Below are 25,133 nucleotides of genomic sequence, written 5' to 3'. Positions count from 1 at the left end.
GAACTACATTAAGCTGCAGTAGTTGTTCTGGTGACTATAGTATCCCTTTAAGAAAATCAGTGATACATATAATACAAAGTTATGTAAACTTCCCTGTAACCGTACAGGGAGTGCAGAATTATTAGGCAAGTTGTATTTTTGAGGATTAATTTTATTATTGAACAACAACCATGTTCTCAATGAACCCAAAAAACTCATTAATATCAAAGCTGAATATTTTTGGAAGTAGTTTTTAGTTTGTTTTTAGTTATAGCTATTTTAGGGGGATATCTGTGTGTGCAGGTGACTATTACTGTGCATAATTATTAGGCAACTTAACAAAAAACAAATATATACCCATTTCAATTATTTATTTTTACCAGTGAAACCAATATAACATCTCAACATTCACAAATATACATTTCTGACATTCAAAAACATAACAAAAACAAATCAGTGACCAATATAGCCACCTTTCTTTGCAAGGACACTCAAAAGCCTGCCATCCATGGATTCTGTCAGTGTTTTGATCTGTTCACCATCAACATTGCATGCAGCAGCAACCACAGCCTCCCAGACACTGTTCAGAGAGGTGTACTGTTTTCCCTCCTTGTAAATCTCACATTTGATGATGGACCACAGGTTCTCAATGGGGTTCAGATCAGGTGAACAAGGAGGCCATGTCATTAGATTTTCTTCTTTTATACCCTTTCTTGCCAGCCACGCTGTGGAGTACTTGGACGCGTGTGATGGAGCATTGTCCTGCATGAAAATCATGTTTTTCTTGAAGGATGCAGACTTCTTCCTGTACCACTGCTTGAAGAAGGTGTCTTCCAGAAACTGGGAGTTGAGCTTGACTCCATCCTCAACCCGAAAAGGCCCCACAAGCTCATCTTTGATGATACCAGCCCAAACCAGTACTCCACCTCCACCTTGCTGGTGTCTGAGTCGGACTGGAGCTCTCTGCCCTTTACCAATCCATCCATCTGGCCCATCAAGACTCACTCTCATTTCATCAGTCCATAAAACCTTAGAAAAATCAGTCTTGAGATATTTCTTGGCCCAGTCTTGACGTTTCAGCTTGTGTGTCTTGTTCAGTGGTGGTCATCTTTCAGCCTTTCTTACCTTGGCCATGTCTCTGAGTATTGCACACCTTGTGCTTTTGGGCACTCCAGTGATGTTGCAGCTCTGAAATATGGCCAAACTGGTGGCAAGTGGCATCTTGGCAGCTGCACGCTTGACTTTTCTCAGTTCATGGGCAGTTATTTTGCGCCTTGGTTTCTCCACACGCTTCTTGCGACCCTGTTGACTATTTTGAATGAAACGCTTGATTGTTCGATGATCACGCTTCAGAAGCTTTGCAATTTTAAGAGTGCTGCATCCCTCTGCAAGATATCTCACTATTTTTAACTTTTCTGAGCCTGTCAAGTCCTTCTTTTGACCCATTTTGCCAAAGGAAAGGAGGTTGCCTAATAATTATGCACACCTGATATAGGGTGTTGATGTCATTAAACCACACCCCTTCTCATTACAGAGATGCACATCACCTAATATGCTTAATTGGTAGAAGCCTTTCGAGCCTATACAGCTTGGAGTAAGACAACATGCATAAAGAGGATGATGTGGTCAAAATACTCATTTGCCTAATAATTCTGCACGCAGTGTATTGTAGGACTGTAACAGTTTTAACAATAGTCCTGGCGCCAAAAGTGTGTCTCCCCCCACTCTCTACCTATTAACTGTCTTGAGGGTTCTAAATATTTTCTTATAAAGTGCCTCTGACGTCTTATTCCAGCTACTAAGCTGACTCCTTATAATTTCTGAATGTTATTTGATATAACTATCCAACCTATTGGAAAGCTTAATTTAAATATGCATAATAACACTCAGATATACCAGTCCAAAGTCAAATAAGTCAAATAACCATAAGAGTTTTTAAAATGAAGAAATATTAAATCATTAAATGTTTTCTAAATGTTATAAAGGATTAAACGGTGTCCTGTGCACAAATAAGTGATGTATTTCATGTCTCTTAAAATAAATCAACTACAATGTTGTGTTCTCTAAGAAATCAAATGTATCATGAGCATACCACAAAAACCAATCCACAGAACCAGAAATTAATATTGCATTGGTACCCCGCGATCAAAAGGCGGCGAGCATATCTAGTTAACATATTTTGTGCCAAGCAAGTAATTCCTTTACCTGTCCACATCCGAAGGTGACAGATTAATTTCCGATCGATCTGTTAGTTGCTCAGATCGAGCTTTGTAACCCATTTCATAATACAGGAACTGCTTTGCAGCTTCTAATTCTTCCTGGGAAAATAAAATGTAAAAAAAAAAATATATAGAAGTGTTTTTTGTTTTTAAAAATATATTTCATTTGTACATTTCACAAATATGTGCATGAGTTTTCATCAAAATACACACTAGTTAAGTTTTAAAAAAAACAACTCCATAAAAATCGAAGGACTAACATTTAGAACAGGGTTACACAGAAGTCTTAGTACTAATTCAGACATTACTTACATAACAATAGCTGACCAGGGGGTGTGGGTACAATTGTAATTAGGTTTTGGGGTGCATTAAAATCTGGGAACCCTACACTCACTGTTGGCAAAGAATATATATTTTTTTGTGTTAAATATAGTGCAACTTACCCAAAGAGTGAGTAGGGAAAACAGTTATTTTGTCACAATAGAACCACAGGGAACGACCTATTTCTGCGGGGGTTAAAGAACAGCTATCACCAGATGAAAAAAAATATTATAAGAATCCTTGCACCATTTTTTTTAAATGAAGTAGATTGGTTCAGATGAGTACAGAAAAACAGTGATTTCCTCATGAAAACCAATGTTACATAATTGGACCCCGACCACACAGGGCGATGACTGATGACATTACCGCTCTGTGCAGGGAGTGAAGCAGTAGCCTAACGGTCAGATAATCCGTCAGTCTGACTAAAGGAGCATAAATGTGGCTGAGGGGTCTAGTGTTCTGTAAAAGTGAAGATCAGATTTTCATGTATTTTTACATATCTTTTCATTACGTGCTGCAAGAATTCTTGTAATAAAAAATAAATTAAAAAATACTGGTGACAGCTGTCCTTTAAGGTTAATTCATAAGACAGGTGGGGGAGGGGGGGATATATTCTAAGTAGAAGTCATAAATTGGGTAAGGTCACATACATTAGAAATGTCTAATATTAATATTAACATTAGCTTTATTTTGTTATAGGGCAATAAGTACAAGTAGCACATTGTCACATATTCTTCCGCTTATAGAAATGTGGTTAATGACATTTACTGTCCACACAGGAAAAGTTGTGCCGAGCAGCAACCTAATCCACAGGAGGGTTAATGCTGAGCAGCAATTATGAAAATGAAACCTGGTAACTGACTTTGGGGTCAAAGGCCGGTTACAGCCTATCAGAACTAAAGGAGGGGTATTTAGGCCCAGTTCTCATCCTGCTCAGTGCCCTGTCGTGGTTTCCCTTGTGGTTGTTCGAGAGCGCGTTCCTGTTATTAGTTTTCTACCTGGTTTTTGACTTTGGCTTTGTTTATTGACTTCTTTATATTCTGGTATTCTCATCGCTGTGTCCCTTTCTGTGTTCCCTGACCTCGGCTAGTATTTTGACTATTCTATGTACGTTAAATCCGGCCATTCTAAGGACCGGTAATACGTTACTTATTTGTCATCCGTGCTATACAGTTCTACGTGCTGGATCAAACAGTAATCTACACATTGCTATTTCCAAAACATTTTTTTTTTTCAAAATACTGATATCTGCCAGGAATCCCCGAATAACCCTTCACATGTATATATTTTTTTTAAAAGAAGACAACCTAAGGTATTGAACTTGGGGTATTTTAACTGCTTTCATGCAACCATTTTACCACCAATCTATGACAAAAGTAAAAAAAATAATAGTTGCAAATTTTTTTTACATACATAGCAATTTAAGAATACATGTACGGAAACCTTTAAGGGTTAATGCCAAAAAACACCACAACATGTGTTCATCAACATCTCCTGAGTACAGTGATACCACCCATGTATAGGTGTGTCGGGTTCTCTGAGGAGACCTTATTTGGAGGGTGCGCATTTCAGTTTTCCAACTTGGAATTTTCACAACTGGTCATCATGCACCCATGGACTATTTGGGACATCAAACCATATATTTTTAAAAAGTAAACACCCTAGGGCAGGCATAGGCAACCTTCGGCACTCCAGATGTTTTGGACTACACCTTCCATGATGCTTTGCTAGCATTATAGGTGTAAGAGCATTATGGGGGATGTTGTTGGTATTTCAAATGGTGGTATTTTTTTTTGAATTTTTTATTGTTGTTGTGCATGGTTTGACAAGATGATATACGTTGCCACAACATCAAGCATAATCACAGCAATATCGCAGGTTTCTACATATGTGGCAATGGAGTGTAAGCACATTTTTTTTAGCATTTTTAAAACGTGGTAAGTCAGTCTAGTGATTCGACATACAAGTATCAGCATTAGGAGATATGTTCTTTAAGCATTATTATCAGTAGTGTATTTAAGCTATAAACAGGTTTGAACAGTTATATCCTTAAGATTACATAGCTATGTCTAGACGCTTTTTACTGTAGGTGTTTAGGCTATTAGGCATGGAAAACATAGGCTAACAACATACTATAGGTACATAAACATTCCGAGTGCAGGCTAGCACCGCCCATCCACTGAGTCGGGTTACAGTATAGTCACCCTGCTTCGGTCTATCAACAAGCTTTAATTCTAATGTGCAATTAGGTCGGTCATTACCCTTCCTAGCTGGCTGAAAGTGTGAACACGGTTCCTTGTAGGCATGGCATTAAATCAGCGACATATTGTCATCAACTAAACATGTAATGTATGCAAACCTAAAATATAAACTAACGTAAGGTAGCATTAGTTCAGGTGCTTCTGAGGGGTGCATACTAGGCAAGACCTGGTCAGCGGTGTCTGCAGGAGAAAGTCCCGGCTTGCGAGTATGCATGGCTCGCGTGTCAGTCCTCCGACCTGCCCTCTCCTCGCGTTGGAGGGTTGGAGCCTCACCAGTGTGGCCCGTTCAGCCGATGCCCCGCTTGTGCGTGGGTGTTGCAGGTGATGCAGGTGTCTGGCTGGGAGCTGTTATGGTCGACTGCTTGCAGAGTAGTACAGTCTCTTGGGTGAATGTTCTCCAGGGTGCTGTGGGTGTATTGCGGGGACTCCTCGGTCGGTTCCGTCCCAACCGGCTGTCATGAAGGGGCTGTACCTGCTCGGATCCTCCTGCCCGGGTTCGTCGCGGAGAGCACTTCCCTGTGTCCTCGGGTCCCTTTCCCATACTTGGGGGGACCGTGGGCCCTCCGGAGCCTCGTTCTCCCGATGCTTCTGTGGGCATGTGGACGGTGGGTCGGATTTCGTTCCGGCATGCTCCCCTGCCCAGAAGGAGACTTGTTACTCCGAGTGGTTAAGCAAGATTGCGGTTGGGCTTGTAGGGGTGGACAGGAACGTATGCTCTGTTGTCCTCGCTTTGCGCCGGCCAGTTTGTGCCCACCTCGTGGTTGCGGTGAGGAGTGATTGTCACACTTGATTTCGGCTGGGATGTGTAGCCGCCGTGCCAGCCTGCGCCAGAATGCCGCAAAGATTTTATTTAGCCTTGCTGTGTAGTCAGCTTGATCAGTGAGGATCGTGTTTGGCTCTCTTGTGCTCTCCGGGTTGCTTGGGCGTCATCCTCGCCTCAATCCCAGGTGCTTTCCAAAGCCGTTGTGTGTCAGGCTGTAGTGCAGGGGTAGTCGCCTCCAGCGAGGACCGGGATGTCCCCCACCGGTCCAGAGGGGGGGGGTTGCAGGGCCGTGCTGAGTGATTGCTTTCGAGCGTGGCCTGTGTCAGGGAATCGTCCGTCTCCCCCAATTTGCAGGCTCCGCTCCGAAGTAGGCCTCGTGGCCGGTTCAGGCATGTTCAGGTGATTTCGACGCGGGTCAGGGATCATTGTGTGCCCCTTGTGGTCCTGTGTCGTTCTCTGGGCTCCGTTTGGTGTTGGCACCAGTAGTTCGTGCAAGATTGGTGTTTTCGTGCCTTCTATTGCAGGAGCTCTCAGAAAGCACGACCGGCCACCTTGGCTGTCAGGCCCCGCCCCCTCAAATGGTGGTATTTTAACACTTTTCATGCACTAATTCTACCACCAGTCTTTGTCAAACCTTTGGGTAGGCATTTTTTTGTGTTATTTTTCGCTCACATTATACTTTAGGCATGGATTTTCAGTTCCTGTTATGTGTTACTGACAAAGAACACCCCAATATGTGTTCAGCACCATCTCCTGGGTACAGTAATACCAGCTATGCATTGGTATGTTGGGTTGTTTGGGGGGTGCAATGCCAAACTTCTAAAATGTGTTTTTCAAATTTCACATATCTTCTTTGCTTATCTTTTTTTTGGTGGTCTTTAAATATCCCAATTTATTTTTGCCATGAACGTGCTTATATTTGAAAAGTTGACACCCCAAGGTATTGTATTTGGAGTGTTTTGATTTCTTTGATGCAACCGTTTTAGCCAACAACAAAAAATGGAGAAAATGTGTGGTGGTAATTTTTCAATTTTCATTTTTACACACATTTGTGTGTGTTATAAGGGAGCCTGTTGTTGGTTATTGCAAGAAAACACTCCAGGTACACTCATGCATAGATTGAACTTAATCATAAAAATAAAGTTAAAAAAGTAGAAAAAAAATGCAGTAAAAGTTAAAACAAAAACTCAGGAACAGTAAATGTTACCACAAAAAAAAACAAAAAAAAACTGAACAGCAAATGTAAAAAAATAAATAAAAAAATGGACCAGTTTGTGATATCGCTTGAAGCAGTCCCCAATGCAGAGTCCAGGCTGTCCAGAGCAATCCTTTCTCTGCCCCCTCTTAAAACAGACTCTGCATCTTTTTGGGGGATTCTGCTTTGCCGCAGTAGGGGGGACTTTAAAGATAAAGTGGGTAGTCCCAACTCTGCTTCCTCCCACCACCGCCCGGGGAGCAGGTGAATCTTGGTACAAAATCCACGAAATGATCTGGAGCTGAAGCTGTAAAAAAGTCATTTTTATTCCGGGGTTTGCTTTTTTGAACAACAAAAAAGTGTTGTGGGTTGCAATCTGCATTAAGTAAACTGCAACCTTTTTGTACCAGGCCCTTGTCTTCCGTATAATTGGGTAGGCGTGCAGCAGCTGATCTTCAGGATCAACCCCACCCACATGGCGTTTATAGGCCTTGATGTACACTGGCTTCCTTGTGCTCTCTGCTCTGCCACGTACAGTGACCTCCACAGTCCGGATGGTGGTAAGAAGGTACACATCCTTCTTGTCGAGTGGAGGAGTCTCGGCCCTGAAAATTAGGTGAGTAATCTTTATTCACAGGGGGTGGACGGTGGTCACAGTGATCGAAGGGAACCTATAGTTCCGAAAAAAACTATTGCTATTTTTGGGACTATAGGTTACATTTGATCTATTTCCAATATCTATTAATCTAAACTCTCCTTTATGGTGTACATGCTAACATTTTGAAGCCCTTCCTGGTAACTTTCGTTACCAAGCCAATATATTATTTTAGTGGCCATTCTTTGAACTGCCTGTGATCTATATTACAAAGCATATTATTCCAAATGACAATAAAGTCTTCCTATTTTGCCTTTATCTATTACAAATAAAGATAGTATTATAGTGAATCTATGCAGTGGTTATATTATAGCATTCTTTTGAGCGCACTGTTTGTGGTCTCTTTTTAATTCTTCATCAAGCTTCGTTAAGTTGAATAATGTGATTCCCAATTTGGATATTCATCCTGACAGAGTGCAATGCTCTAAGCAGACAAACTAATTCTTTGGGCTTTGAAACCACTTGTCCACCCTGAAGTGTTGCTGTATCACTAGGCAGAATTAACATCAAAACCCTTGTGGCAAAGTCTTAATACTTTCAAGAACCCTCTGTAAATACGATTAGGAAATAGCCTGGATGGAGCAAGGTATCCTTCATTTTCTACCAGAGTACAACTGAACAAACACCACTATGTAACCTGCCAATATGTCAGAAATCATTGCAATCTGTGAGACACCAAAGGTAAATAAAATATATTATTTGAAATGACATCCCCCGCCAATAGGGCCTCTCAAGCAACAAAAATGTACCTACCCTTAACGTTACACACAGGAACTACACAGATCCAAAGATCCGTGAATAAATACTGGGGTATTCTACGTTCGGATAAGAATCTGCCATCAATTTTCCAGCAGCAACCCACGATTAGTTTAAAAAGAAACAAAAACCTGAGAGACCTACTGGTTAAAAGTGATCCAACTTCATGTTATCAAAAACCTAGAGGACCCATTAAAAAAGGTTGCTATAGATGCAGTGGCTGTGTGACATGCAGTCACATGAATACCAGTACCTCATTTGTCCACCCACATAGTGGAATTCGGATCCCCATCACACAATATATCACATGTACCACCGACCATGTGATATATCTCATTACTTGTCCCTGTGGTCTCTCATACGTAGGGAAAACGGACCTCACGCTCAGAGATAGGATTAGAGGCCACAGATCGACCATCAACACGGCGTTCAGGGATCAAAAATCGGACAAGCCGGTGGCCAAACATTTTCTCCAAGCCAACCATAGATTGCCTACTCTACGATTCATTGCTATAGACCATGTTCCACCGAATCCGAGAGGTGGGGACAGATCCAAAGCATTACTCCAACGAGAAACGTATTGGATACATTGACTTGACACAGTTATGCCCAAGGGACTCAATGAATTTATTACATTCTCTATGTTCTGCTAAAAACATATCTTGGACGCAATGCAAAACTAAAGCTATTCCACAAGAATTTTTCTGGTTCTCAGACCATCATCCCGCTACTTAATTATTTATTAATTAAGATTGAATAGTTAATATCTAATATATAGTATTTTCATTAATTAATTGCTTCTTGCTACAACATATTATAATTAGTATTACTGTATACATAGATCTAGTGCCGATACTCATGAAATTTCTCCTTCTTTGTTTTTAATTGCAATATATGAGATTGATGTTGCCTTATGTTTTTAATCTCTTTTGTTTGGCACTATATTCCCTGGACACTTTTTGCACTTTATTTGGCACTTTCGGCACTTCGGTCACATGTCTCATATTGATACACATTCATCACACGAGATCCTCATATTTAAGATTTATTTTTCACTTAGGGATCTCTTCCCTAGCGATCACGCAATTTCCACTTGTAAAAACACGTTGCCAAGGCTGGTTGCAAGTACACATTAACATAACATATTGTTTACAAAATATTACTTAGCAACCACGCTATAATTACGTCACACGCACTGACGCACGCTAAGGAAACCACGTGGGTCTGTTTCCGTGACACTTCCGGGTTTGAATTGGCGGCTACACACACGAGATTGGTGAGTGCACCCTTTTCATTTGTATATAATACATGCTTAGTTCACTTGTAAACTGTTCTTGAAAAAGACCCTGAGGGGTCGAAACGTCGAATCACAGGAGTTACATGCTGATGTAAAACTACTTTTTTATTAATAAATTCACTACTACGAAGTCCTTCTGAGTGCTCCACTTTATTGTTGGATATATATGGGACGCCGGAAGCACCGAAGGCAAGATATATTCATACACCATTCAGGGGTGAGTGCCTAAAGTATTATTTTGTTTATATATATATATACACACACACACACACACATTTATACACTGCTCAAAAAAATAAAGGGAACACAAAAATAACATATCCTAGATCTGAATGAATTAAATATTCTTCTGAAATACTTTGTTCTTTAAATAGTTGAATGTGCTGACAACAAAATCACACAAATATTTTAAAATTTAATTTTTCAACCCATGGAGGTCTGTATCATTGGCGGATCCAGGGGGGGGCAACGGGGCAATTGCCCCCCCCCCCCCCGAGAAAATATTGCTGCCCGAGGCTCTCCCATGCCGGCCCATGCAAGGCTGGTGCTATCCAAGCACCAGCCCTGCTGATTGCCTTCACGTACCGGAGGGGAGATCAGTGATCTCCCTCCCCGGCCCACAGGCAGATTGCTGGGCGGCCGGCAGGGGAGGGATTGAGAGAGAGAACCCGGGGGAACTCTAACCTACAGCTCCGCCGGGTTCTCCTCTCGCGAGCACGGAGCGTTACCATGGAGCGTCCGTTCTCGCGAGAGTGAACTCTAGCCTGAGCTGCAGGTTAGAGTTCACTCCCCCACTAGAACCACCAGGGACTGGAAGAGAAAGCAATGTCTCCCCCTCCCTCAGCTAAGGTAAGAAGGGAGGGGGGACATTAGCTATATTTAGTTAGTTATTTAATAATTAAAAAAAAATATCTTTAATCTGCCCCCCTACACACTGCACCACACACAGCCCCCCCTTACACACAAATATACAGCCCCCCCTTACACACAAATATACAGCCCCCCCTTACACACAAATATACAGCCCCCCCTTACACACAAATATACAGCCCCCCTCTTACACACACAGCCTCCCTCTTACATACACAGCCCCCCCTCTTACATACACAGCCCCCCCTCTTACATACACAGCCCCCCTCTTACATACACAGCCCCCCTCTTACATACACAGCCCCCCTCTTACATACACAGCCCCCCTTACATACACAGCCCCCCCTTACATACACAGCCCCCCCTTACATACACAGCCCCCCCTTATATACACAGCCCCCCTTACATACACACACCCCCTTACACACAAATATACAGCCCCCTTTTACACACACACACTCCCCCTCTTACACACACAGCCCCCCTCTTACACACACAGCCCCCCTCTTACACACACAGCCCCCCTTATATACACAGCCCCCCCCCTTACATACACAGCCCCCCCCCCTTACATACACAGCCCCCCCCCCTTACATACACAGCCCCCCCCTTACATACACAGCCCCCCCCTTACATACACAGCCCCCCCTTACATACACAGCCCCCCCTTACACACACAGCCCCCCCTTACACACACAGCCCCCCCTTACACACACAGCCCCCCCCTTACATACACAGCCCCCCTTACATACACAGCCCCCCTTACATACACAGCCCCCCTTACATACACAGCCCCCCCTTACATACACAACCCCCCTCTTACATACACAGCCCCTCTTACATACACAGCCCCCCCCTTACATACACAGCCCCCCCCTTACATACACAGCCCCCCTTCTTACATACACAGCCCCCCTTACATACACAGCCCCCCCTTACACACACAGCCCCCCCTTACACACACAGCCCCCCTTACATACACAGCCCCCCTTACATACACAGCCCCCCTTACATACACAGCCCCCCTTACATACACAGCCCCCCTTACATACACAACCCCCCCTTACATACACAACCCCCCTCTTACATACACAGCCCCCCTTACATACACAGCCCCCTTACACACACACAGCCACCCCCCTTACACACACACACACAGCCCCCCCTTACACATACACAGCCCCCCTCTTACATACACAGCCCCCCTTACACACACAGCCCCCCCTTACACATAGCCCCCAATACACACATAGCCCCCAATACACTCACTGCCCCTCATACACACAGCACCCCTCACACAAAAACACACTGCGCAACTCACACACAAACACACTGCTCCCAATACACACACTGCTCCCAATATACAAATTGCTACCCCATACATACACTGCACTCCTCTCACAAACGCACTACCCTTCCATACACATACTGCGACCCTCACACACACTGCACCCCTCAAACACATACACACTACAACCCCTATCCCGGCAGACCTGGGTAAGTTATCAAACGTTTTTTTAAACGGTTTGACTACTTACTCTGGGAGGGCGCCACAGCAACTCCTGGCACCAAAACCACTACAGAGAGCTGTAGTGGTTATTGTGCCTGGATTGTTTCTTAAAATAATCTGCCAGTGCCCCTCCCGAGATTAGCTTCTGGATCCGCCACTGGTCTGTATTTGGAGTCACACTCAAAATTAAAATGGCAGTCAGGCTACCTCTGGCGAGCACATGGAGGGCTGTGCGGCCCCCCCAAAGAAATGCCACCCCACACCATTACTGACCCTGTGCCAAACCGGTCATGCTGGAGGATGTTGCAGGCAGCAGAACGTTCTCCACGGCGTTTCCAGATTCTGTCACGTCTGTCACATGTGCTCAGTGTGAACCTGCTTTCATCTGTGAAGAGCACAGGGCGCTAGTGGCGAATTTGCCAATATTGGTGTTCTCTGGCAAATGCCAAACAGTGTTGGGCTGTAAGCACAACCCCCACCTGTGGACGTCGGGCCCTCATACCACCATCATGGAGTCTGTTTCTGACCGTTTGAGCAGACACATGCACATTTGTGGCCTGCTGGAGGTCATTTTGCAGGGCTCTGGCAGTGCTCCTCCTGTTCCTCCTTGCACAAAGGCGGAGGTAGCGGTCCTGCTGCTGGGTTGTTGCCCTCCTACGGCCTCCTGATGTACTGACCTGTCTCCTGGTAGCGCCTCCATGCTCTGGACATTACGCTGACAGACACAGCAAACCTTCTTGCCACAGCTTGCATTGATGTGCCATCCTGGATGAGCTGCACTACCTGAGCCACTTGTGTGGGTTGTAGACTCCGTCTAATGCTACCACTAGAGTGAAAGCACCGCAAGCATTCAAAAATGACCAAAACATCAGCCAGGAAGCATAGGAACTGAGAAGTGGTCTGTGGTCACCACCTGCAGAACCACTCCTTTATTGGGGGTGTCTTGCTAATTGCCTATAATTTCCACCTGTTGTCTATCCCATTTGCACAACAGCATGTGAAATTGATTGTCACTTAGTGTTGCTTCCTAAGTGGACAGTTTGATTTCACAGAAGTGTGATTGACTTGGAGTTACATTGTGTTGTTTAAGTGTTCCCTTTTTTTGAGCAGTGTATATATTTATATATATATATATATATATATATATATATATATATATATACACACACACACACACACATACATACTGACACCCACGTTCTGTTGTATCTCATATTTTTGTGATTCTTTGTTTCTGAAAAATACCAATAATAATAATAATAATAATTAAAAGTATTAACAAATAAATATACTGAAACATTAGGTACTTTTATACAAAACTTGTTCATGGGTTATGTCATGGAATGACATGTAAAGGTTGTGATGTAATGGAAACCAGTGATTAGGTGGGTTGATGAACACAGATTAAGCCTTATGGAGGAAATTTTACCTGTGGTTAATGCAGAAATGCAAGGTTCTAATGCCCAACACCCTGGTTTGGTTACATTTCTAATTAGACAAAACTCACCCAAATCCAACTGTGTGTGATGGCTTCTACACGTGGTGCATCATAGATACCAAAAGAGCAAATGAACATTCTTACCTCTTAAATTTAGCCAGTTGTTAAAGGGACACTAGAGTCACCAGAACAACTACAGCTTAATATAGTTAATAATGTAGTTAATATAGTTGTTCATTTTAATGCCTACATATAATGATTATACTCACCAGACCAACTACATCCTTTACATTGCCCCATAGGCACACCTCCAAGTGGCCACTCCTCAAATGGTTCCTGGGGCAGTGCTGCACAGTATGAATTTTCCTCATAGAAATGCCTGGATTCAATGCATCTCTATGAGGAGGTACTGGTTGCCCCCATTCCGCCTCCTTGCTGATTTCAGCCAATCCAATGGTGTTCCTATGGGAAAGCAGTGGAATGGCTAAAAATCAGCAATTCTGATGATGTCACCAAGGAGGCGGATCGGGGGCATGACCAGCCCATCCAGTGGCATACTAAGAGAGGTGCAGGGGGGAAGTCCACCACGGGTGCCACTAGGTAATGGCGTGCCACCAGGGCATACTTAGGGGTGTGCGAGCTGTGTGGCTGCACAGGGTGACATGGCAGCAGGGGCGCCGGGCAGCCAACACAGCTCACATACGCAGGGGCCAGTAATACAGAAGTAGAACTTCAAAGCCAGCCGTACGTAAGGAAAGACAAAATCGGCAGTGGGAGAGGAGCAAATCACCAGCATGGGAAGAGCTAAAGGGGGCCTCCACCCGCTGCTCTTACAGCTGCAACTTACAACTATACACCAGGGACTTCAGTAATCATATATGGAGTATTGTACAAAGTACTGGAGATCGTATCTCCAGTAGGATATTGATATTGTAGTTCAGAGAAGGGCTACTAAACTGGTTCATGGATTGCAGGATAAAACTTACCAGGAAAGGTTAAAGGATCTTAACATGTATAGCTTGGAGGAAAGACGAGACAGGGGGGATATGATAGAAACATTTAAATACCTAAAGGGAATCAACACAGTAAAGGAGGAGACCATATTTAAAAGAAGAAAAACTACCACAACAAGAGGAAATAGTCTTAAATTAGAGGGGCAAAGGTTTAAAAATATTATCAGGAAGTATTACTTTACTGAGGGGGTAGTGGATGCATGGAATAGCCTTCCAGCTGAAGTGGTAGAGGTTAACACAGTGAGGGAGTTTAAGCATGCGTGGGATAGGCATAAGGCTAGATATAAGAGAAGGCCAGGGACTAATGCAAGTATTTAGAAAATTGGGCAGACTAGATGGGCGGAATGGTTCTAATCTGCCATCACATTATCTGCCTGCCTCAAATCATCATAGATTGTAAGCTCCTTTACCTCCTCACTTGTCAAATATCCCCTTTCTATAACAGTGAAGAGCTGCAGAACATGCTGACACTGAAACATTATTCCAGTTCTGAATTCCAATATAGAGATCACTGCATTAAGAGCCTATAAAACTCCATGGTGAAATCAGACATATGATCACCACAGCATGACTTCATTGACAGGTATCCACAACATCTGGGGCAATTTGGCCAAATGGAGTTAATCCCTGCAATGCTGAAATGGTAGTATGACAAGATCCCATGTCCCACTTGAAGACTCAAAATTTTAAAAAGACAAAGAAACGTCCTTAGGTAGATCTTGCTATTTCTGATGGAACATCTTATGCCTATTCATATTAAGTTTTAAGGATGGAATATTGTAAACAAAAAAAACAAAAAAGGCTTAGAGTCAACATTAGAATCTTTCTGTATTTTCTCACAAAGATTTAAAGCAAGTGTAATTTTTTTCATTCCCTTTATACACTATTTCTTATTGCTTGTAATCCACCTTAAAAGATTATTTAATCATTCTACAAATGACTAAGACTGGTCTGTCTCCACACTCATCTAAAAAAACATGTGTAATGCCAGTTTTAGTATTCCAAAGAAAGATTTATTTACAAACTATAGCCCTGTGTGTACAATATATAAATACGCCATTACATTACGCAATTAAAGTGACAGTGTATTCTTAACACACAGGTCGAAAGATCTATCGTCCGGCTGACTGTGAACCACCAAAAATGTAGTTCAAAAGCATCTGAGACACCTAGTATTGCAATACTTATAATAACACTTTTAACATTACAGATACATATTTGGAAACGCAAGAAAGGAGGGAGGTTGTGTTACCATTTTCTTTTGCTCCTTCCAATTGAATTCTTTTGCCATGATATCCACAATCCGTGGCAGGGCTTCTTCGGCTGCCTGCACATTCAGAAACGCCAAGCGAGTTCGCCTCGAAATGACATCCACTGCGGAACAAGCGTATTCTCTCAATGCGTATTTTACCTGTAATGACAAAAACTCAAAAATAAATATTTTAGTGTCGCAATAGAACACATGCCATGGTCTTTAATCTCTGATATGGTGATAGGTTTAGGTGAGATTGTATTTAACCTTTGACGGTCTGAAACAGTATTTCTGCAAGCCGTACCCTTAAAACTAACAGTCTACATCTCATTTGCCACCCGCTATTGCAATTCTGACATCTGTTTAACTAGAATGGGGGCCAATAACTATTTTTTTTCATCCACTCCAGAACAGATCAATAGATTATATTTTTGTGAATCAATGTTTACAAGGATTCAAAAAAAAAAAAAAATTACCAAACCAAAGCAGGGAACTGAATATGAATCAATATAACTAAAAGACACATAGTGAGCTTTCTTTAGAAATGTAAAATGATAATAAGCAAATGCAGAGTTGTTCAGTTCCCACTTGACTATGACAATGAAAAGAGAACAAAAATAAGGATCAGTACTATGATCCAGTGAGGTATTGAGAAAGAGGATAACAAATAAGGGAGAAGGGAATCATGGAAGGAAGCAGTCCAGAAAGGGCTAAATCACTAAGCACAAAAAATCTGCAGCAGATGTAGAAAGTATTTAGCGTATTGAGGTGGAGCTGGAACCAAGTGTGGAAGAAAAAAGCTCTTCAAAGGATTTAATGTGCTTGACCACCTGCATCCAATCTCTCATTAGAGGGAGCAATGGTGACTTCCAGGACAATACTACCAGTGATTTTGTCACATTAAACAGCCAGATGATTAGTGTCTCCCTATGTGTGGAATTTTAATCTGTACCAACAAAGTGCCAGAGGAAATGTATATTGTAGGTGAATTTATTGTGTAATGGTAATCATAATGGGTTTTTTTTGTTTTTGCCTTGTCTTTTTATTTTTTTATTTTCTTAACTGTTCAGCACTCTTGATTTGTAATCATTTATTTTTCAGGAACATTCCAACTCACACCGAGTGCTGTGTTACAGTTTATTCCGCAGTTACTAAATATTTTGAGTGTTAATTAACTGGGCACAGTTAGGTCGAATGAAGGCATTTTACCAACCTCGGCTTCGATGTATGGAAATTCAGAAACCAGGCGCTTTCCAACGATTGGCCATCTCTTTCCTGTAACTTTTGCTAATTTCGCCACTTCGAAGGCCTTGTCACCGTATGTAGATGCGAGATGTTGAGCGACCTAAACAAAAGAAATCAGGGATTCAATGAGCATTTCACGATTTAGCATTTCCTCATTCTGCTTCTCGGAGCACAGCAGGGAAAAAAAGGCAGGCTACTCATGTCAGTTTTCCAAAGCTTTTATCAAACAGACTGAAGAGGGCATTAAATCTTGATTGTGTGGGAGGAAACTACATGTGTTGTGAATGCTTAGGATAGCACTTACACTACTATGCATGTATCATTGTCTAACTAATGATGCGTCAACCACTTTCTGCTACTGGGATAACATTTAACAGATAGATTGTTGGAATTAGATTTTCATCGAGATTGGATTGTCAAGAAAATAAAGCATAGGGGAAAAATGGAATTTCTTTAAGGGACATTGTAAAGAACTCTGCATTTTTCCCCAACACAACATTTTTGCATAACCTAGCCATAAATAGACATAAAAGTGTCCTGTCATATATCGCTTTCAAAAAACTGCCTGTGCACCCCTTACCTAAGAAGTTTGTGGGGGTTATAGCCCGAAAAGAATTATAAAAAAAATCTCACCGATCTGGTCTTAATTATGATCGTACAGAACTTGCAGATCATACTGGGCATTCACAGAAGCAGTTCCTTTTTCCTGATCAGTGGACATTTGGGGAGATAATCAGCTCAACAGTCCAAATCCCAGATTCTAATTGGCCGTTGACAATATGTGATTTCTTGTTACCTTGGCTTTCTTATCGGCACATTAGGCAGTCAGCAGTATATAAATTGTAGAAAAGCCGTTTGCAGCAGATCAGCTAGTGTTAGAATTAGGTTAGGACCCACTGATACTGCAGTACTTTGACATTTTATGGCCTGACTAAATCAACATATTATAGACAGTAGACAGTAAACTTGAATTAGTCTTCAAAAATATGAAACAGTAAATTATTTTTGTGTGTGCATTGATTCCGATTTGTGTATTTTGTGTGCAAGTGTCTGTGTGAGCATCTGTGTGTGTGCGTGTGCAAAGTTTCTGTGTGTGTCTGTAAACACCACAATGTGTCTGTAAGTGTGGGTGCATGTGTGTGCATACAAGCATCTCTGTCTGTGTTAACATGCAAGTGTGTGTGTATGTGTATGAATCTGTTTGCAAGCAAGCGTCTCTGTTTGTGTGCTTGCTCCAGGTTGACAGGTGAAGGGCCCTAATAGGGTCCAGGGTAAAAATACACATAATTGATAGCACTTTAAAGGGACACTATAGGCACCAAAACAATGTTAGCTTAATAGAGCAGTTGTAATGTAGAGATCATGCCCCTGCAATCTCGCTGCTCAATTCTCTGCCATTTAGGAGTTAAATCACTTTGTTTATACAGTCTTATTCACACCTCCCTGCATGTAACATGCGCAGTCTTCCAAAAGACTTCCTGTAAAGAGTCATCTAACGTTTAACCTTCTTTTATTGTACATTTCTGTTTAATTTAGAGTTTAGAGGAATACAAAGCTGATCAAAGCATGACACCCCCATGGTGAATAAAGGATTAAAAGCCCTTTATTTTCTTTCCTGATACCAGCGCCGAGGGACATCAGCACTGGGTTGTGGTTCCGCCGCCTCTGACATCCGGCGGTGAGCAAAGGGGTAATGCGCATGCATGGCAAATGGCGCACGCATGAGACCTACACATTTCATTGAATCATTGCTTTCCTATGGGGAAAAACCTGACGCTGGATGTCCTTATGTTTCTCTTGACCTACAATGTTTAACATTGAAGGACTAAGTGCAATAGAGACAATGCACCCAGACCACTTCAACGAGCTGAAGTGGTCTGGGTGCCTATAGTGTTCCTTAATAATAGAAAGGCATCAAACAATGAAATAAAGTGATTTGTTTTAAAATACAAAAATACAAACAAAATGCAGTATTGTTCATAAAAATAAATAGAAACTCATAGAAACATTTAAATTGCTAAATGATGCTTGATACCCTACCTCGCTCTCTAATCCATAATCTTGCACGAGACGGATGTACAGTGTGGGACTCCAGTCTTTTCCTCCCTCAAGGAAGAGGCCAACAGTTTTGCAAGGCCCAGCTTTCAAATTGTGAGCCTTTACTGCTGCATCCAAGGTGTCCTCGGCCATTGAACGGTACGTGGTCCATTTGCCACCTAACAAAACATTTTGTCAAATATTTGTCAAATAAAATGCCCACCAAAGGTCTACAAAAAATGAATTTCACTTATTTTAATTAATTCTCGCACACTCACGATCTCCGACTGTCTGACATAAATTATTATTATTTTTGGCATTTATAATAGCACCAAATTATTCCGCAGCGCTTTACAAAATTATAAAAAGGGGGAAATTCTACAATAAATTAGACAATTACAAAATATTACAGGAACAACAGATTTATGAGGACCCTGCTCAAATGAATTTACGGTGCCAATTCACCACTATACAACTTACAAATATAGAGGTTACTTGTTTCATTTTTAAAGAGGTGGGTTGGGGATATATTCGGTAGAGGAATAAGTGCCCTGACTATTTACCCTCATGCTTTGATCAAAGTAACATTAGTGGCAAATAATTGCAGTAAATACATTGAAGAGCTGTTTTTAAGAGGTAGTTGGCAGCAGGTTCTAAACCCCTTTCCTTCTTACTTATGATTGATGTATCTACTGACAGAGTCACGCATGCAATTTGCTTTTAGAGAGGTCAATTCATATTCACATAAATACCATCTTGGAAGGCTCCCAGTTAGGATTAACTACCTATTCAGCAATCACTGAGGTACCAATAGCTTATGACACATGGGTTATACCATCTACCACAAGGACACATAATGGTAGTGATTTACCCGCATTAAATCCATTATTAAAGTGTTACATTCCCCATTTCTTCACTAACATCCCTCACTATAAAAAGGCACCAGATGTAGTCTGGCAAACCTCAACCCATATGTATACTTTTTTTTTTTTTTTTTAAGTATTTTCCCACAATAACAAAATATCAAAATAAATACAACAAACTAAACTAATTTGTTCTGGTCACTGCACAAAATTATTAATCTGTTAACCTTGTGACATTCTAGATCCAGTGTCATATAAGCAGTGTGTTTTATAACAGCACACAAGTTCAGGAGTTATTTCATTAATCTACGTTTAATCAATGAAAAATTAGCTCTGAAACGCATAACAAAATGTTCACCTACTGCTGCAAAAAATAAAAAATATATTATTTAAAATTAATAATACAAATAAACACAAATAATTTACATATTACACCAAAATAACCAATAATTCAGGTGGTATTTTTGACATTGAAGGGATTAAGTAAGACTGTAATAAAAGCTAATTTATTCCTCAAATAAAAAAAAAAAAAACATTTTGGCAATGGAGGGTTAAGTAAAAGCAGAATTAATTTGTAAAGCATAGATTTCTTCTTTAGAAAATATTAAAATGTTTTGGGTCAACAGCAGCCACAGGTATGTCTGTAATATTGAACATGATGGTCTCATTCTATGTTACTATGTTACTAAGATAAGAAATGTCTGTTTAAACCAAAGATTATGTTACCTGCTATTGTGACAAGGCCACTGTCCCCAACATCAACAACATGATTGCGAGATATTGATTGTGTGTCTGCAGAATGGGGATTTGTAACCAGTGGACGAATGCCACTCCAGGCAGCAAGTACGTCTCCTCGTCGAACTGTCATTTAGAGAGAGCAGAAAAAAAGTTACCAGCAGATATAACCTTCCCTTAAATACAGACAAAAGTAACAACAACAGGATTACCTGTAGCAAGCAAAAACATAATAGGTTATTCGGTAATCCTTACATTATCAGGAACTGGCTAGGAATTTCACACTTTAGGTCATAGATGGCCACTCCCACAACGCCCTTTCTTGAAATGCTGTCATGGCCCCTCTTTAGTATTTAAAAAGTCTCCCCCGCCCCAGACTACTTACCGGATTACCTGGTAGACAGCCACTAGAGGCAGCCTTAGCACTGCAATATAAACATTGTGGTTTCTCTAAAACATTTACATTGCAGTGTTAATGGGACAGGTACACTGCAACAAGACTAGTTCAATGATACAAAATGGTCTGGGTGTCTATAGGGTCCCTTTAAAAGCACAATAAAATTAATAAATTAAATAAAGAGGGGCTAATCAGTTCACCTAATCCTTCATTGACATCAGAACATTCCATTATGTCCTACAGAGTCCTTGCTTTCATGATGTTGTGTATAACGGCAAGTTCTGATGTTCTGGTGTGAGCAGGGTTAAAAATGATACCAATCAATACCTGTGAGTACGGTATAAATCAATACCTGTGAGTACGGTATAAATCAGTACCTGTGAGTACGGTATAAATCAATACCTGTGGCTCCATTTTTAGTGGTCCCAGACTGACATAACTGCTCTCAATGGTTTTTGCATGTAAATCTCTCTGCAGAATGAAGTCCCGTAGGGATAGTGATAGGGTGAGGTTACTCTTAGGGTAAGGCAAGGGTTAATGTTGATATAAGGTTAATGCGGATTTAGAGTTAGTAATAGTGTAGGGTTAAGGTTAGATATATGGGTAGATTTTGAGTAAGCAGGACAAGTATAGGGTTATGGTCGGTGGTACTGGTATAGGGTTAGCAAAAACTAATTTAGATCCTAGATATATGAGGCATTTAATAACCATACATAAATCTGTTCTGAGTTGTTTTTTTAAATACTTTTGTTGTGCTTGATGTGTAAAAATTATTCTAAGCATAAAGGTGAAAACAGATTTCTTTCATTTTTTTTTTCCAATTTTCAATGTTTTATTCATACCTAATGTTGTGTTAGGTATAAAATATGATATAATATGTATGGGTGCATGTAGAGAAATCCTTAATTTACAACAAACACACGGCGCTAATTATAGATATTGTTTCGTTTTTTTTCAGAACTTGGACAATTGCCTTCAGCGGTTAAATCCTAACAATTTCATACATTGTAATTCTTGTCATTGTGCTAAGATAAATACTCTACACTTTTTTCCCCAAGTAGGGGATTTTGGATTTGATTGATTTGGAAAATTATAAATTGACCAAAAGATTATGTTAAATAATCGCAGAAATACAGGTTCCTAATATTAGCTAATAAACACGTGAATCTAGCTGGTGCGTTGGGACCCAGGTGCCGGAGCCTATTTATAGGCCGCTGCTCCCTGCTGTCATGAACAGATCATCATGCACTTCTTGAGCCACTTGACTCTCACAAGCATGACAGATGTGATCACTAATCATGTGTTCCCCTGGACACTTGTCCAGTTTTATTTGTATATTCGTCACCATGGAGGTCAGTCCCCAAACTGCCATTCTATCCCTCTGGACCATTCAGTACAGTACGTGTACAGTCACACGGACATACAGCAAGTCTTGCGAACTGTAGATCGTATCTCAAGCATTCTTCTCAGTAATGTTTTAGGATACAGCTGGGGGGGGTCAAATTTAAATCTCCAGCAAACATTTAACAAACCCTCGATTTGATACTGGCTGAGACCTATGGGAGTTGTATTAAAAAGAAAGCAAGTTTTTCTCTGGATTGAGCAAAGAATTTCCTTATACTATGAGAGTTGTTGAATACTCCTGAAGTCTTAAAGGGACACTTTAGGCACACAGACCACTGATTGAAGTGGTCTGGGTGTAGTCTCCCAGTTCCCTTAATCCTGCAAATTATTACATTCCAGAGTTAAGACTGCCTGGTCGTCTCCCAGATAGCCACTAGAGGCGCTTCCTAATATTTCATATAGTTTAACTCCGTGAAACAATGCTGGATGTCCTCACGCTTTGCATGAGGATGTCCAGTGTCTTCAAAATCCCTAGAGGAAAGCATTGAATCAATGCTTTCTTATGCTAGAGGGCTAATGCTCACACAGCGGTTACTACATATGGGCATTAGTTTCCCCCAGTGCGCTGAAGTCCTATGAGAAGGAGACTTAGCCAGAGACGAGGAACCTCTGCGCTGGAAATAGCGAAGTGGGGGGAAAAAAAAAAGGGAATTTAACCCTTTAATCGCCAGGTGGGGGACCGGCAGACCTGCAGTTAATTGCAAGGAGACACTGTAGCGTTAGGAATACAGTTTTGGATTTCTAAAGCTATAGTGTTCCTTTAAAATCAGCATCTTACAGTAAATCTGTATATTATTTACACATGTGTGCATATATGCATTCACAAGTACATTTACCAACAATATTAAACCATTATAAAGGGCTGGTAAACCTAGCAAGTGGCATATTTATTCCTGAGTGTTATTGTTACGGAGTGATCAGTTTAATCTGTATAAGCAGTGTATTTAGCACTGAATATGATATTTAGAATGTTTGCATGTCATATATACCCCAAATATGTTTTGATAGAACATAGATTTGCTCCGTGTTATTTTATAGCCTTACACAAGACGCATCCTCCCTCAGTTACAACTACTGTGGAACCACAAACCGTGCTAAATCTATACAGGAACAAATGCTCAAATGCCAAGGGTTCTATCTGGTATTTTATGTGTTTCAAGAAAACAAATTAAGGAAGAAACTTGTCTTTCTTTATATAGTAAAATACCGTATATCATGGCCTTTACTTCAGGCAATCAGGAGGTCGAGAAAAGAATCCCTACTTTCTGTCATTAGAGATAAGAATTAGTAAGGTAGGATTTGTGGAATTATTACCAAACGGCTAGTTTTAATATTCCGTTCTTATGTTATAATTCTGAGAATTTTGTATTAGGAAAGGGTGGAAAATGGCTACTTTCACACAAAAAGAAAGTAATAGGACTATACTATTTAATGCATAGTCAAATTTTAGTTTATAAGATCAAAAAAGATATATAAAATGGACTTGAAAGCCACAAACCAACACTAATTTCCCATTTAAATTCCTCCAAATATGAGTGTTTATTAAAATTCACTTACATGCAGCAAAAATATTTGTTATGTATTCGGATGCTGGGGGCTATTCAAATCACATTACGTTGAGCAAGACATCAATCCTGATTCTCAACACTGACTTGCCACATTGTAAATCATTCAGGAGGGTCCATAAATCCTGTAACCTGTGCTGCTATTTGTCTTGCACATTTTTCCAAAAAGGATGACTGAGAGTCTCACTTTACCATGCATGAGAATTTTTAAAATTATCAATGCAAGATAGCACAAGAGAGAAAAAAAAATAAAGGAACAGGTAATGTTCTGCCAGTCTGTTATAGCAGACTAAATGAAGTGCTAATCACGGAGATAAAATGGCATATTACATTTATAAACTAATGGAACTATGAATTGCTGCTTATGAGACACTATAATTAAACAGCTGGAACCGATCCAAGCCTGTGTAAGTCGATAACCTTGGCACGATTTCTGGCAGAAACTGCCTGGTCTGCAGTGAGTTGATATGCCTAGCACACTGTGGTTCAGTTCAATAACAGGCAATCTATAAACAAAGCTAATTGCATCATGAAAAAAACAGCATGTGACTAGGTGGGGATCCTTCGGCTGATGGTAAAAATAGTTTTTCGTGGAACGGTAAAGTTAAATTTATACTTCATAACAATGCCATGCTTTGCAGCCAACAACAGTGCCGTGTGAGAGTGCGTAAATGAGCAATATTATTTTAAAAATGCAATAGCTTTTTTTTTTTAGATTTGTAAATACATACGTACGTAGAATTTGTTTGGTACCTCTCCTCTGATATTTGGAGGGTAGATTAAATGTGGAACATATTTCAGCTGTTTTCTGACTGGACTAACTGCAAATATCACGTCAATTTCTTATCTTATGGGATACATAAACAAAAATTCCATGGGGTGGGGGAGGTGGGGAGAGTAAAAGTGAATTTAAAATTTAAAGGGACAGTTTAGGCATCATAACAACTTCATTTAAATTAAGTTGCTATGGTGCCAGGAGGTTCCCGGGCGCATTCTTACCTTAATAGCTTAACTCCAAAGTGAGCCTCAAGCGCCAGCCCTCTGGTCCCACCGGCAGCATCCGGCTTCTAAAATCTTGTTTCAGAAGTGCGGAGTTAAAATGGTTTACCCTAAAGGTTAGAGTGTGTAAATGACTATTTAGATGACGTTGTCATGGTGCCTAAACTGCCCTTTAACATCTGATTGAAAATTAAACTACTTCTTTTCAAGCCATTTTTATGAACGAGGAGTCACTAACTGGCTGAGAGCGTCAGCTGATCGAGCTCAGCCAATAGCAGAGTCCCTACCCAGCAGAGTCCGCGCTTCCTGAAACTTAGATGCTTTTTCTGGTGCCTAGAGTTCCCCTTTAACAACAACAT

At 41.0% G+C, this 25,133-nt stretch overlaps 1 protein-coding gene across 2 annotated transcripts in view; it reads right to left on the bottom strand.

Moving 5' to 3' along the window:
* The window catches only part of GPD2 (glycerol-3-phosphate dehydrogenase 2), a 230,804-nt gene that overhangs the window by 123,254 nt on the left and 82,417 nt on the right, over positions 1-25,133 (bottom strand). For both annotated transcript variants that reach the window (XM_063429620.1, XM_063429621.1), the window contains exons 10-14: positions 20,401-20,535; positions 18,815-18,990; positions 16,743-16,874; positions 15,530-15,688; positions 2,185-2,297 (exon numbers count right to left, since the gene is read on the bottom strand). In XM_063429620.1, coding sequence (XP_063285690.1) covers positions 2,185-2,297; positions 15,530-15,688; positions 16,743-16,874; positions 18,815-18,990; positions 20,401-20,535 — 715 coding nt within the window. The remainder of the gene's footprint in view (positions 1-2,184; positions 2,298-15,529; positions 15,689-16,742; positions 16,875-18,814; positions 18,991-20,400; positions 20,536-25,133) is intronic.

This window comes from Pelobates fuscus, chromosome 8 (assembly GCF_036172605.1).
Source record: "Pelobates fuscus isolate aPelFus1 chromosome 8, aPelFus1.pri, whole genome shotgun sequence".
Taxonomy (NCBI): Eukaryota; Metazoa; Chordata; class Amphibia; order Anura; family Pelobatidae; genus Pelobates; species Pelobates fuscus.
Note: the sequence above shows the minus strand (reverse complement) of the source record. Positions and strands in the feature narration are given on the sequence as shown.